Source organism: Peromyscus maniculatus, chromosome 6, assembly GCF_049852395.1.
Source record: "Peromyscus maniculatus bairdii isolate BWxNUB_F1_BW_parent chromosome 6, HU_Pman_BW_mat_3.1, whole genome shotgun sequence".
Lineage (NCBI taxonomy): Eukaryota > Metazoa > Chordata > Mammalia > Rodentia > Cricetidae > Peromyscus > Peromyscus maniculatus.
The window spans coordinates 33,866,087-33,880,306 of NC_134857.1; the positions used below are offsets into that span (position 1 = coordinate 33,866,087).

The following is a 14,220-nucleotide window of genomic DNA, read 5'->3' on the forward strand; positions in this document are numbered from 1 at the left end:
AGGCAGGCGGATCTCTGTGAGTTCGAGGCCAGCCTGGGCTACCAAGTGAGTTCCAGGAAAAGGCGCAAAGCTACACAGAGAAACCCTGTCTCGAAAAACCAAAAAAAAAACAAAACAACAAAAAAAAAACAACAATTTTCCAGAAGTGACATGGGAAGACACAAGGCCATGCTTTTTCCAGCCCCCAAACACATGCAATACCAATTATAATGGACTTTACAGGAGAAATAATTTGAAGCCATATCTAACTCTCTTCCCTTCTTAACATTTTCATGATACTTGTGATTAAACCCAGGGCTTCAAGAATGCTAGGCAAGGGTTTCATTACTGTGCTGTCCCCAGCTTTTGGAGACAGGACGTTGTGATGTAGTCTGGTCGAGTCCCAAGGCCACCATGCAGCGCCCTCACCTTTACCCATTTTTAGTTTATTGCTACTATGCATGTTGTGGTCGGTGGACAACCAGGTCAAGGCAACTCTCTTCTACCTTTTTGAGGATTCTAGAGAAGCCTACTCAGGTTGTCAGGCCAGCAAGTAGTTTCCCCACTGAGAATCTTGCAGCTTAGCCCCCTTCTTCAAAAACCTATAGCTTGCTGGCGGTGGTGGCACACGTCTTTAATCCCAGCACTTAGGAGGCAGAGGCAGGCTGTTCTCTGTGAGTTCAAGGCCAACCTAGTCTACAGAGCGAGTTCTAGGACAGCCAAGGCTACACAGAGAAACCTTGTCTCGAACCCCCTCCCCCCCCCCAAAAAAAAAACCAACAGTGACCTTTCAGGGCACTAAGAGTACACATGGCGTGCACACACATGCAGGCAAACACTCCTCATTCACATTAAAACAAACCAACACCCGACATGTCATCTCCAGGAGGCTAGAGAAGCAGAAATGAGAGCAGCTCATAGACGTGAATGTAGAGGGCGACGAGACAGGTGTAATGGACAATCTTCTAGAAGCTCTGCAGTCAGGGGCAGCATTCCAATGAAAGAGAGGACCCCATCAAATCAACAGGAAAGCTGGGTGTGCAGTCACATCTCTGCTAGCCTCGGAGCTGACCACGGATGATTCCATGGCTGCTGGTCCTGCTAAGGTGCCCAAGAAAAGTGAAGGAGTCCCCACAATCCTTGAGGAAGCCAAGGAGCTGGTTGGCCGTGCAAGCTAAGCTGGGCTCTGTGGCCATTGCTGCTCCTAAGTGAAGCCTAGATGGTCTACATGCAGCATGTGCCTAAATGGTCCAGGGGGTATCCCTCTGCAGTGGCCACTCCACCACCTGACCCTGTCTGTCTGTCTGGCCTGCTGCTCTCTGAACATCACATACAGCTTCAGCTGCCTGGAGGCCAGAAGGAAAGGGCAGTGTAGGGGTGGCTTCAGCATGTCTAGCTCAGTCAGTAGAGCATGAGACTCAATCTCAGGGTCGAGGGTTTGAGCCCCATGTTGGGTGCCAGATATAGTGGCAATTAACAAGGCAATTCCACATAATTTATCTGGTAATTGAAAGAGATTTATTTCAGGGGTAACTTAAAACAAATAAGGGGTCGATTACAGGATCCGGGAGAGAAGAGGTACAGTCTAGCGTAGTTCTCTGGGGAACTCTGACTTGGTTTACAAATCCAACCTCCAGGACCATGAGGAGCTAAGAAGGCAAACATGTACACATCTCGGGTCTTAAGGGGTCTCCTCTTGGCCACACCCCAGGGGCAGGTCATAGGCAGGTGTGGCAGTTATTTGCTGCCACACTAGGGGAAATGTTTTAAGGTCAAAGCTGGAACAGCTACTCACTACAGGTAGAGAAACCCTGTCTCCAGAAAAACACACACACACAACAACAAACAAAAAAAGAAACCACCAACAGACAAACCCTATAGCTTGCTGTAACTTGAATGAATGCCAATGGAAAAACTTCATGTGGCCATAAAAGTGAGTAGAAGGTCACTATGGGGCTAGATGGCTTGGCAGGTAGGAGCACTGGCTGCTCCTGTAGAGGACTGGGGTTTGGTTCCCATCCCCCACATGGAGGCTCACAACCATCTGTAAATCCAGTTCCAGGGGATTTGTACCCTCTTCTGACCTTCCAGGGCACTAAGAGTGCACACGGTGCACACACATGCAGGCAAACACTCCTCACTCACATTAAAACAAACAAACACCCAGTCATGTCAATAAAGCCCATTCAAACTCAAGTAAATGGAGACAGAGGCAACTCTGATGACATGGTTTATCTTTACTATCCGACTTATTATCACCTCTTCATCAACAAATTATTATTTGGGCTCTCTTGTATTTTGAGTACTTTGGCATCTAAATATTTTGAAAAGAGTTGACAAGGGCAGGCCATAATGGTGCTCTCAGGAGCGGGAGGCAGGGGGGTCAGTTCAAGGCCAATTCGTACTACACAGTAAGATCTAGAACAGCCAGAAAGCCACAGTGAGACCTTGAATCAAAAGAGAAAAAAAAAGAAAAAAAAAAAAAAGGAAGGAAGGAAGAAAGGAAGAAAGGAAGTGGACAAGAGGGACCTAGCAGTTAGAAGCACTTGGTGCTTTTGCAGAGGACCCCAGTTTGGTCCCCAAGACCCTTGTTAAACTCCCATAGCTCCAGCTTGGGCTTCGATGAGCACCAAATGTACATGGTACACTTACATATATACAAGCACTCTCTCTCTCTCTCTCTCTCTCTCTCTCTCTCTCTCTCTCTCTCTCTCTCTCACACACACACACACACACACACACAAAACAGTTAAAAGCTGAGAGGACACCATCAGCAGTGATTAGTAAATTCATCTCTACATGTGAAGAACGTAAGTATTTTTATTTGTTCAATAATGTAAAATGCACGTTAACTGATACACATTCATATATAACTTTTCCCCTCATAACCATAACTCAACAGATGGGTGAATCCAGCAGAATGACCATGATCATCATATGAAGCAGACCTACAAGGAAGAGGAAAAAATTGAATCCAATGCACTGATCAGATGATGTTAAAATCAGACTTCTCTGAATAATTCACCTTAGAGTATCAGAAAAAAAAAAAAACCTAGAAAACATATCTATTCAATAGAATCAGTACTTGATTTTAAATTTGTAACAAAAACATAGAAATGAACAAAGTGGTATTAATAGAAAAAAAGAGGCAAAAGATTTGGACAATAAACACTAAAGTGTTACATTTGAGAATTCTTCAATGTGTTTTGTAGTCACTATGTTTATTATCTAGCAGATTTAATCCATGGAGACAAGTATTTTGTGTGTGATATGCATGCTGATGCTGGGAGTCTCTGTCAATGGCTTTCCACCTTCTTCATTGAGGTAAGGTTTCTTAATTGACCCCAGAGCTTACCAGTGGCTAACTAGTCATCTTATTCTGGGGATCCTCTGCTCACCTTCAGAGTTTGGGAATTACAAGTGGTTGCCCAGCCAGCCTTTATAAGGGTTCTGGGGATCTGAGCTCTGCCCGCATGCTTGTGTGGTAGTTCCTTTAACTACCGAGCTATCTCCCAGCCCAGAGGCTAAGAGTTTTTGATGAGGGATTTTTCACTTTATAAAGGGTAAAGGATTTCTTCCAAATAATTCTCAGAAATAAAGTATATACATTACATATATTTGTGTAATATACATATTATATGCAGGTTGTGTGTGACACATGTGCACACACACATACTCACAAATCTTCTCTCTCTTAAATTAGAGCATGTAAAATATCTCATTAATATTAGGTTTTATCTGAATTCCTCAATTGGATGCTAGCTATAGTGACAATCATAATGAAATGGTTAAGCAGAAAAAAATTCAGAATCTATCACCTTTATACATTCATTCATTCTATGCATTCATTCATTCTACAACATTAAATTCCTAGAATAGCTGGGTATTCAGTGCACTGTTGAGAACATAACATTAATACAATAAATGAGAGTTCTGCTATTACAGAACTTACTTAGGTACAAGACATGACAAACACATACAAATTATGCCAATTTGTCCTCAGTGCTTTGAACACAATGTGGAAAGTACTCATAAAGAAGGTATGATTTAGAGTGATTTTTGGTTTTACTGTTTTTTCCTTCTTTCTTTGTTTGGGACAGGGTTTTGCTGTGCAGACCAGGCTAGCCTCAGACTAACTATCTCCTTGCCACAAGCTCTACAGTATTGGCACTAGAGTACGCATGTCCTCATCCAGCATTGAGTTTCGCTGCAGGCCAGGAGTGCTGGTCTGCTTCTTAAATCGCAGCACTCAGGAGGCACAGGTAGGGGCAGGTGGATCCTGTCTACATAGAGACCTCAAGGATATACAGTAAGACCCCATCTCTTTTTTTTTGAGACAAGGTCTCTCTACTTACCCCTGACTGTTCCAGAACTCACTATGTAGACCAGGCTAGCCTCATAGAGATTTTCCTACCTCTCTGTCACCTAATGCTGGCACTAAAAAAGGCATGCCCAGTGATGAGACCCTGTCACAGCCACAAACAGATAAATTAACTTCCATAATCTATATACTCTATAAACATATACTTACTATATTAACATTTCCAAAGTTTATTCCAATCCATTTCTTCTTTTATACTCCAAAACATCTTCATTATGTTGTTGAATGAGCTACAATTAATGGTTAAAAGTAGAAATGTAATCTTCCTGGTGGCTTAAAGAGGAGGAAACCAAGTAAAGATCCTTATGTTTCATAAAAGAAATAGGGTAGATTAAAACAATTACTATTTTACTAGAAATAAAAAGCTAAGAAATTCAAATTCAAAAATCATTAGTGGAGTACATTTGTTGACTACAACCTGACATTAAATTTGACAACGATACAATGGGAATCATATGATAACAGAGAATTATAAAATATGACATTCTAGTTGTCAAATGTGTCACAGTAAATGCTACACTTTTGTGTACCTGTATGTGTGTGCAATGTCTATGTATAGTTGTGTTTGCCTGTGTATGCTAATGTAGAGGCCATAGGTCCACTTCATCCGACCGTGCAGGATGTATTTCCAAGCTTTGAAGCCTGACACTGTGAGTGAATGACCCACCCCATCCCTCATCTCTCTGTGTGTTAACTAGAAGTCAGAGAACAGCTACTTTTCTTAGAGTCACCGTCTGATAGACTTATGTAACTGGAACAATGATTGATACATGATGACATTCATGGGACTCAGACCTAATTTCAATCCTTAATGCTCTCGGCAGCTATTAAGCCTTCCATCAGGAAAAATGTTCAAGAATGAGTATGAGATTGGGGCTGTAGAGATGGCTTTGCAGTTAAGAGCATGTACTGCTAACAAAGGACCCAAGTTTGGTTTCCAGGACCAACAATAGCCAGCTCACAAATGTCTGTAACTCCCGCTCCAGGGGATCCAATGGGTAGGCTACTCACATAAACCCACAGGAAAACCGAGGTGCCCAAGGCCAGCCCAACTCTCAGCCAGTTAGGTTTGGCATTGTACGGCTCCCGGACGTAGAACTTGGACCGCGTTGAAGCTGAAAAAGGAGAGAGAATGTATACCTTATTGACTTGCAGCGAGGAACACTTAACTTTTACTAGTGTACGTACTATTGCAAGAAACTCTCTTCTGAGACAGGAGTTCTTGTAGACCAGGCTGCTCTTGAATTCCTGATCGCCTGTCTCCACCTACCCAGGGTTGGGATTCCAGGCGAGCCCCACCATTCCTGGCTTTAAATTGTCACTTATACTCGATCTGCCCACCCCAGTCTAAACAGTCAAGGAAACACAGTCCGGAGAACTGAGCTAACTCGTCCGGGGCCACCAGCAGAGCCACAGGGCCGTCCTTGGGACTCAGGACACCTTCAACGCCTCGTTAAGGTGTCGCCGGGCCTCACAGGCTCGGGAGGGGGGAGGATGAGAGGCAGCCCCCGTGTGTTGTTTCCCGGGCACATTTGTCGAGCCGGGGGCAAAAAGACCCCAAATCCACGCAGAGGCCAAGTGGCAGTTTGGAGGAGGGCGGACGGCCGATGATGCGGAGTGGAGAACTCGGGCCGCGGCCGGTGAAGGTCACGGCAGGACGGCCTGCGCCGCAGCCTCCTCCTCCTCCTCCTCCGGAGGTTCCAGGAAGGTTCGTGCTGAGGGGGAGTAGGCCGAGGGCCGAATGGGCCTGAAGAGACACTCACAGCAGCTCGGCAGCCGGGCGGGGGCCAGCAGCCGCGAGAGCGGACGCAGGACCGAGGACGGCGCCATCTTGCCCCGCAGGCTCCGCCTCCTCCCGGCGTGCGCGTCTGGTCGGGCGGGCACCGCCTTCTCCCTGCGCGCGCATCTCCGGCAGGTGCCGCGGGCCGCAGCGCCCCCTGGCCGCAGAAGCGGGACTCGCAGGTGCGCCCGAGTCCTAGCTTCAGGACCAGGTTTCCTGGAACCCGGATTCCGGGGTCTGTCTGTAAAACAAGCGTGAAAGAGGGCCGGGGTCGGGAAGGCAGTTTGTCCACTCCCAGGGCGCCCGTCAGAGGTTTACTAAAGTGTTCTTTGGTGAGCCAGAAAACTGAAAACGGAAGTGTCTTGCTGAAGAATAAAATTTGGGTTGAATTTAGTGTTTCAGGAACAGCAAGTTAATTCATGGCGAGGTTTACAGTTATTACTTTATCACTGCGTTGGCTACAGGACGTGCTGTGATTATTAGCATCAATTCACAGATGGTCTCAAAGACAAACTTGTCGACTAAGGGAACTTAATATTTGCAAAGACCTCTTAACAGTTGCCAAAATCCATTTATATTCAAGATTACTTGATGACTCTCAATCCTGTGAGATAGAATTCTTGTTATTCACTAGGGAGGGAATACAGGGCTTCCTATATCCTAGTCAAGGGCCCTACCACTGAGCTGCATATCCCCACATTGCTTTTTTACTTTTGAGATAGGGTCTCACTCAGTTGCCCAGGTGGCCATGAACTTGATCCTCTTGCCTCAGCCTCTTGAGAAGCTGGAATTATAAGACCTTTGCCACCAGGCCCTGATAGAATTCTTGTAGTTGTTACACGAAAGACTCTGACTGGTTCAGGAAGGGAATCCAGATGGCAAAGGGAACCACGTGTGGTCCTCAGACTCTAGACATAGTGGTCCTGTTAGCCCACCTAAGAAGGTGGACTGCCTATAAGCACGTGTGTCTATGTAGAACAGGACCCAAACTGTCGTGTCTCAAGTAGTATTTGTGTCTGCCACATCTCATTACTATGATTGTTAGTTGTTACTTAATCTTTACCAGTTTTACATCTGTAGCATAAAACCTATCCTCTAGGGTTGCTGGAAGCTTAGGAACTATCTGGGAGTAGTAAATACCCTGTTTGTCTGTTCAAGACTTTGTACTAATCGGTTGTTTTGTAATATTTTACTTTTATAATTTTTGTGTGTAGGCTCACATTGTGATATGTATATGTGCACAGGTGCCTGGAAGGTGCCAGTGAAGGTCAGAGGCAGTGGAGCACCCTGGCTGATGAGCTGGTTTAAACATGTTCCTTTTCACGTCTGTGTCTGCGTCTGTTTGTCACGTGCATGACAGTGACTGCAAATGTCTGGAGGCCAGAAGAGGGTGCTGGAGTCCCCCTGGGACTGTACTTACAGGCAACTCTGAGTTGTCCAATGTGCTCTGGGTGCTAGGAAATAAACCTGGGTCCTCTGCAAGAGCATCAAGAACTCTTAATTGCTGAGCCATCTCTCCAGTCCATGATCAGCTGGTTTTTATGTTGCAGAATTGACTGAGATTCTGTTTCACTGGATTCTTAATTCTACCTGGTGTTCAAAGACCATGTTTTTAAAAAGCATAGGTAGCCAGGCAGTGGTGGCTCACTTCTTTAATCTTCCACTTCGGGAGGCAGAGCCGGGTGGATCTCTGTGAATTCGAGGCCAGCCTGATCTACAGACCGAGATCCAGGACAGGCACCAAAACTACATGAAGAAACCCTGTCTTGAAAAACCAAATAATAAATAAATAAAATTTTTTTAAAAAAGCATAGGTAACAGATAATACATGCTTTTTGCTTTGTAAAGGTTTTATTATTTTTAATTCTGTGTGCATATGATGGTGGGGTAGATAAATGAAGTTGGCTTGAAGATCAGAAGAGCGCATTGTATTCTTTGGAGCTGGAGTTATAAGGGTCTGTGAGCCAACTCAAGTGGGTGCTGGGAACCAAACTCAGGTCTTTGTTAGGTGAGTATGCTCTCTTAACAGTTGAGCCATCTCTCCAGCCTGCAGAGGACACAAACCTACCTTAAAAGCCAGCTGTTAGCTGGGCGGTGGTGGCGCACGCCTTTAATCCCAGCACTCGGGAGGCAGAGGCAGGCGGATCTTTGTGAGTTCGAGGCCAGCCTGGGCTACCAAGTGAGTTCCAGGAAAGGCGCAAAGCTACACAGAGAAACCCTGTCTCAAAAAACCAAAAAAAAAAAAAAAAAAAAAAAAAAAAAAAAAAAAAAAAAAAAGCCAGCTGTTTAGGTCCACTTTAATAGCAAAATAAGTATTAGCATTTTTTCTGTTATTTTAAAATCTTTTTATTAAAACAAAAAGTCATTAGCAGAATGTGGTGGCTCATGTCTAACCCCAGCTCTTGGTAAGCTGAGGCAGGAGTCCTCCATTTTGAGAGTAGTTTGAGTTTCATAGTGAGTCCCAGACCAGCCAGCCTGGACTAGTATAAGTAACCCTCTTAGAAAAGAAAAAAGGTGGGAGCAGGAAGCTAACCCAGAGGAAAGGCACTTCCTGTCAAGCCTGAAGACTTCAGCTCAATTGCCACATCCCATTTGATGGAAGGAGAGAACAGTCTCCTACTAGTTTTCTTCTGACCTCCAGAAGAAAACTTCTTCTGGCAAGCACACATGTGCGCACAAATATACATCCACTCACACTAAATGAATAATAAATGTACTAAAAAAGAACAAGAGGGCAAAAGAGAAAACCGATAAAAGGCAAAATAATTATATTGTGCTTGTGGCTCACTTTAAAACGCAAATCGTGGCTAAACATATTACTAAAAGTGTGAGTTACTTTAGTTTGTAACCTAGTTTGAGCCTCCTGGACTCATGCTCAAGTTAGCAAACCAGCCTACTAATGCGCTGAGTCAGTCGTTGGCTCTCAGCTTCCTGGCTTCTTGTCCACTCAGCAAAGCGTCAGTTGTATACACTTTCTAGACCACACCGCCAGAGCTTGTCCTGACACAGCTTTTGCTGGTCCTCAACAAGTTGAGACAGAAGCCATCGTGTGTCAGAGTGTCCTGAGCCAGTAAGCACATCCCTAACTTCAGGATCTACAGGTCCATTTTGTTCTTTTTCGGAAAGCTGATCCCTGTGTCCTTTTACTGGTGTATAATCTGGGAAAGCAATGAAGTGTGAGTATACCATTCTCAGCATGTTGGAGCTCACTGGACCCCTATAGTTGGAGGAGGCAGCTGTAGATGAAACTCTTTTTGAAAAGAACCTAGCCAGGAGCTAATAGGTATTATAGTTTGGTAGATGTCTTTTTAAACATCCATTTATAGCATGTTCTGAGTTTAAATGCTGAAAACCTTATTTGTGACCTAGGTAAAGGGCAATTTGAGTTAGCAGCTAGAAAACAAGTTTTCGCCCTGGATTTTCCCATGAAGAAACATCTTATTTGACTGATATGTCCAAGGGAGAGGGTAAAGAACAAGAATTGAAAGAAGAAAAAACAACTAAAAACCACAGATATGTAAGTTCATAGATCAAATTCAGGACCTGAAGAAGGATGGCTTCTTATATACATAAGTTTTTATTAAACATCCCAAAAACGTGACTATTTGTTGTTTTGTTAAGTGTGGGTGACAGGCTTTTTTAATGTCACTTTTCTATCAAATGCAAGCACAGACTGGCCTCTGGTCTCTCATTCAAGACCATCTTCCTAAGTGCTGGGCTTACCGTGATCTTGAAGTCCTTCTGCCTTAGTCTCCCCAGTACTGAGATTACATGTGTGCACCATTACACCCAGCTGGAGGAAACCCTTTAACCACAGAGACGGGAAGGCTGCAAGGCCCTGAGCAGCTGCAGTGCTGTACAGCCTCGGCTGTGACTTCCTGGAAATACGGGGAGCACTCCAAGCACAGCTCCAGTTCAATTTCTATTTGTCGAGTAGTGTGATCAGAGTCCGCAGTTTATTACTGAGTCCATGCAATCCTGTCATTGACTGTGGTCAGACTATTATCTGTAGGGGCATTTTAACTCAGAAATGAATCAGTGTTGCAACCAGGCCAGTATTCACTGAACCTTAAAAACTGCTGTTTGGGCCTGGCGAGATGGCTGAGCAGCTAAGAGAACTGACTGCTGTTCCAGAGGACCTGGGTGGCTTCCAACTACTGTAACTCCAGCTTCATGGTATCTGACACTCTCTTCTGAACACACACACACACACACACACACACACACACACACACACACACGCGCAAACATCAAAGTCTTTTGAGACAGGGTTTCTCTGTGTAGTTTTGGTGCCTGTCCTGGATCTTGCTCTGTAGACCGGGCTGGCCTCGAACTCACAGAGATCCGCCTGGCTCTGCCTCTTGAGTGCTGGGATTAAAGGTGTGAGCCACCGCTGCCTGGCAACATCAAAATTTTCATAAAAAACAAATGAAAGTTCCCCCCCCCCCCCCCCAACCCTGCTGCTTAGACTTGGATGGGGCACTATGTCTGCAAGCTCAGCATTTGGGAAGCAGAGAAGGAGGAAGTGAGTTCAGGGTAAGCCTGGGCTACTTAGCAAGACCAACAAACAAGCAAAACTGCTATTTAGTGGGAAGGGGATTAACAGTAGCAGAGGGAGACAAGAGAGGAAAAAGTTATGTATGCATGTGAATAAGATTGAAATATATTATGTACATATATGAAAAATGACAAAAACCATTATTGTGTATGATTAACATGCTAAGAAAACATTACAATTTTAAAAATTATGTGTAGGATTTCAGAAGCAAAAGTTGGTATCTCGTGCTGTGGGTGTAGCTTAGCTTAGTGGTAGAAGTGCTTGTCTGGCAGGCATGAGGCACCAGGTTCGCGCTCCAACAGCATACACTCGCAGAACAGCTATTTATTTGTGTCTTTGTATGTGTTGGAATTTCTTCTATCCTGTATGTACGAGCGTTTTTTGTACATGTATGCATGTGCATCCTGTGCACACCTGCTGCCATATGAGGTGCTGGGGGCCCAGCCCAGGCCCTTTGCAAGAGCAACAGGGCTCTTACTCAATGAGCCATCTCTCCAGCCCCATACCTTCACTTATTACTTATGTGTGTCAACATGGAGGGCACAGTACTACTTTGTGGAGTCCTTTTTCTCTTTCCATCTTTATGCGAGTTCTGGAAGCAAACTCAGGTTGTCAGGCTTGCACAGTAAGGGCCTTGGCCCACGGTGCCATCTCACCGACCTAATTTCCCTAAATGTAGAGAGATTCCAGTATTCAAGGAGACCCTAGGGTTTGCTATAATCCCTCTCTCTTTTGGTTTTCCAAGACAGGGTTTCTCTGTCCTGGAACTCATTCTGTAGACCAGGGAAGTTAAAGAACAACTTGAAAACTACAAAGTATCTGTTAAAAAAAAAAAAAGCCTCAAAAAAGCCAAACTCCCGCACATCTTTATGCTTCATGATGCACAGACTACAAGGTCTGCACGAGATAACCAAGGATAAAATGACTCCTGTGACTCAATAGCATGTCACTTTGTAAAGGTTTTATTGTCAACTGTTATGAACTGTCTGCAGGTGGCAGGGATCGTCTCCACTCAGGTCTGATCTTGCTCAGTGAGTTCGGTCGGCCTCTAAGGCTTGAAGATTTCTGGCAACAAGCAGTTCGACAGTTACATCCTAAGCACAAGCTAGAAGCCAACTCCAGGAGTTTCGACCCTCAACTCCACTACATCAAGGTGACTCACAGAGCCTGTTCCTCAACCCTGCATTGTATGACTTCAGCAGTGAAGTAAACACACACACACTTCAACCTTCAGAGGCTCCTTTGGCAGTACAAATATGCCACTTCGGATCTGGCTAACGACCTATCCTGGCTATCTTATCCACAGTCAACAAAATTACAGATGCCCTAGCCAGCCGAGCCCACTTCATGGGTCAAGCTCTTTGAGGCTTTCCAAAGACGCTGAAGCCCTCACCTCTTCGGATCGGTTCACAAGTCCCCACCGAGGCGAAGGCGTTTCTCATCTCACCCTTCGCCCCTGCTCACAATTGAGGCACTCGGACCCTGAACGACTACATACAGTTCTTCAAACCCCGCCCCTGGCATTTTGGCATCCGCTGCTCCAGCTACGATCACACCAACTCGGGCGAGTCTACCCCAAAGAGTGAAAGGCCGGTCTAGCGAGAAGGAGCAGAAAGGCTGTTGGCGGCGAGGAGGCGGCGGCGGCGGCGGCGGCGGAAGCGCCGTTGGCCGCCCTCCCAAGGCGCCCGGCACTGCGCTCGGAAGGACCGGCCAGAGCCAAGCCCGGACTCAGCGGTTCCGCCGGCCGAGCCGGCCTCCGCCTTCCCGGCAGGCTCCGGTGCGGGGAGGGTGGGGAAGAGCGGGTCACGGCGCCTGCGCGTTGCGAGGTGTGACCCGGGTGGGAAAGCCCTCGGCGTCCGCCATTTTGGCTGCCTCTGTCGGTCTTTTCAGTTACCACGTGAACCGCCGACGGAGACCCGGGAGGGGGGAGGTGGCGGCGGCGCTAAGTGAGAGAGGGGAAAAAGGAAAAAGAAGAAAAGGGGAAGAGGAAAAGGAAAAAGGGAGGAGGAAGGGGTGTCAGGACCGGGCGGCGCGGCGACCCCCCCGAGGCCTAGCGGCGGCGGAGCGGAGGATTCAAGGCTGCAGCGAGCTTGGGCAACGGCGGCGGCGGCGGCGGCGGCGGCGGCGGGCGGACAGACGGACTGACCGAGCCGGGCGGTGGCGGGAGCCGCGGGGGGAGCCGGAACCATGCCGGCCGTGAGCCTCCCGCCCAAGGAGAACGCGCTCTTCAAGCGGATCCTGGTGAGTCTGGGGCGGCGGGGAGCGGCTCGCGGGGAGCCGGGCCTGTCACTCCCCAGCCCGGGCGGGCACCGGGCCGCCCCGCGGGGACCCCGCCTGGGTCGTGCTGGCCGGCAGAGCGCGTCCCTTCGCCTCCCCCCCCACCCCCGCCCGGGGGCGCCCAGCTCGGCCCGCGCGCGCCGCGGACCGCGGGGCTCCGGAGGCCTGGGTTCCGGACTAGGCCCCGACGCCCCGGCTTCCACACGGCTGCCTGCCTTTTACCCTGCTGGAGCGAAGGTGGGGGGGGGGGTGTAGCAGCCTGGCCTTGGGCGGGCCAGCGGGCCGCACCGGGCCGCTCGGGCCGGGGATCCTGCCGACGGGTCGGGGTGGCACCCTGGCAAGGAACAGGTGGTGTGGCCGAGGCACGACTCATTCATTGCTTGAACGCGCTTCTCCCTCCGCGGCCCGGCCCTCCCTCTCTTCCCTCCCCACCTGAGATTTCACCTGTCCCCGCCCGGCCGGGGTCACCGTAGGACCCGAGACGGGGGGGCGGGGGAGGATGGAACAGGGCAGGGAGCTTTGCAGTCGGCCACCTCCAATGTAGTCGCTTGCAATACTTGACTCTGCAGCCCCTGGGCCTCTTTTTGGGAGTGGAGTGGGGGGGCACCCATTTCTTAGTTGGAGAGCAAAACAGCCCCACCCCGCCACCCTTCTCCGGAGGTGGGACTCATTTCTAGGGGGCGGTCCGGTAGGAAGTTCTAGTGCAGACTTTTCTTACACCGATGCAAAAACTTAGTAGAAGATAATTAAGACATTTCTGAGATGGATCTTGTTGACGCTGGCGCTGTGTTTCAGATGTTTGCAGTTTGCATGAAAACGGCATGCATTGATACTTGTAGGGGTACTGGATTGAACCTGTTTACATTGTAAACGATGCCCTGTAGTCTTGAAGCTGTCATTAATACATTGTAGCACTTTTTTCTGTCGTTGTTTGGTATTAGGTGTATGGGTCCTTTCTTTTACACAAACATTTCTTTGTGAAAGAATGAACTGTGTTTGCCAAATTTAAGACTTGAATTGGGGTGGTGGCGCATGCCTTTAATCCCAGCACTCGAAGGGCAGAGGCAGGCGGACCTCTGTTCGAGGACAGCCAGGGCTGCACAGAGAAACCCTGTCTCGAAACACAGGGGAAGAGGGGGGGAGAGGGAGAGACTGACTTGAATTTTGGAGCGTGTATGCTGGTGTTAGCCTTACAGCTTGCAGTTAGAATTCACTTGCTTGACAAAGAAATAGGGAGATCTAGGT

At 47.6% G+C, this 14,220-nt stretch overlaps 2 protein-coding genes across 2 annotated transcripts in view; one reads left to right on the forward strand and one right to left on the reverse strand.

Annotated features, from left to right (window-relative positions):
- Positions 1-2,781: 2,781 nt before the first annotated feature.
- On the reverse strand, positions 2,782-6,283 carry Ndufc1 (NADH:ubiquinone oxidoreductase subunit C1). The gene is made up of 4 exons (XM_006977592.4): positions 6,124-6,283; positions 5,372-5,475; positions 4,511-4,590; positions 2,782-2,927 (listed from the first exon to the last, which is right to left on the reverse strand). Exons 1-3 carry the CDS (start codon positions 6,188-6,190, stop codon positions 4,531-4,533), a joined length of 231 nt encoding a protein of 76 aa, XP_006977654.1. The 5' UTR covers positions 6,191-6,283; the 3' UTR covers positions 2,782-2,927; positions 4,511-4,530.
- Positions 6,284-12,800: 6,517 nt separating this feature from the next.
- Naa15 (N-alpha-acetyltransferase 15, NatA auxiliary subunit) overlaps positions 12,801-14,220 on the forward strand; it is a 71,982-nt gene continuing 70,562 nt past the window's right edge. The window contains exon 1 of the mRNA XM_076574058.1: positions 12,801-12,939. Coding sequence (XP_076430173.1) covers positions 12,886-12,939 — 54 coding nt within the window. The 5' untranslated portion in view covers positions 12,801-12,885. The remainder of the gene's footprint in view (positions 12,940-14,220) is intronic.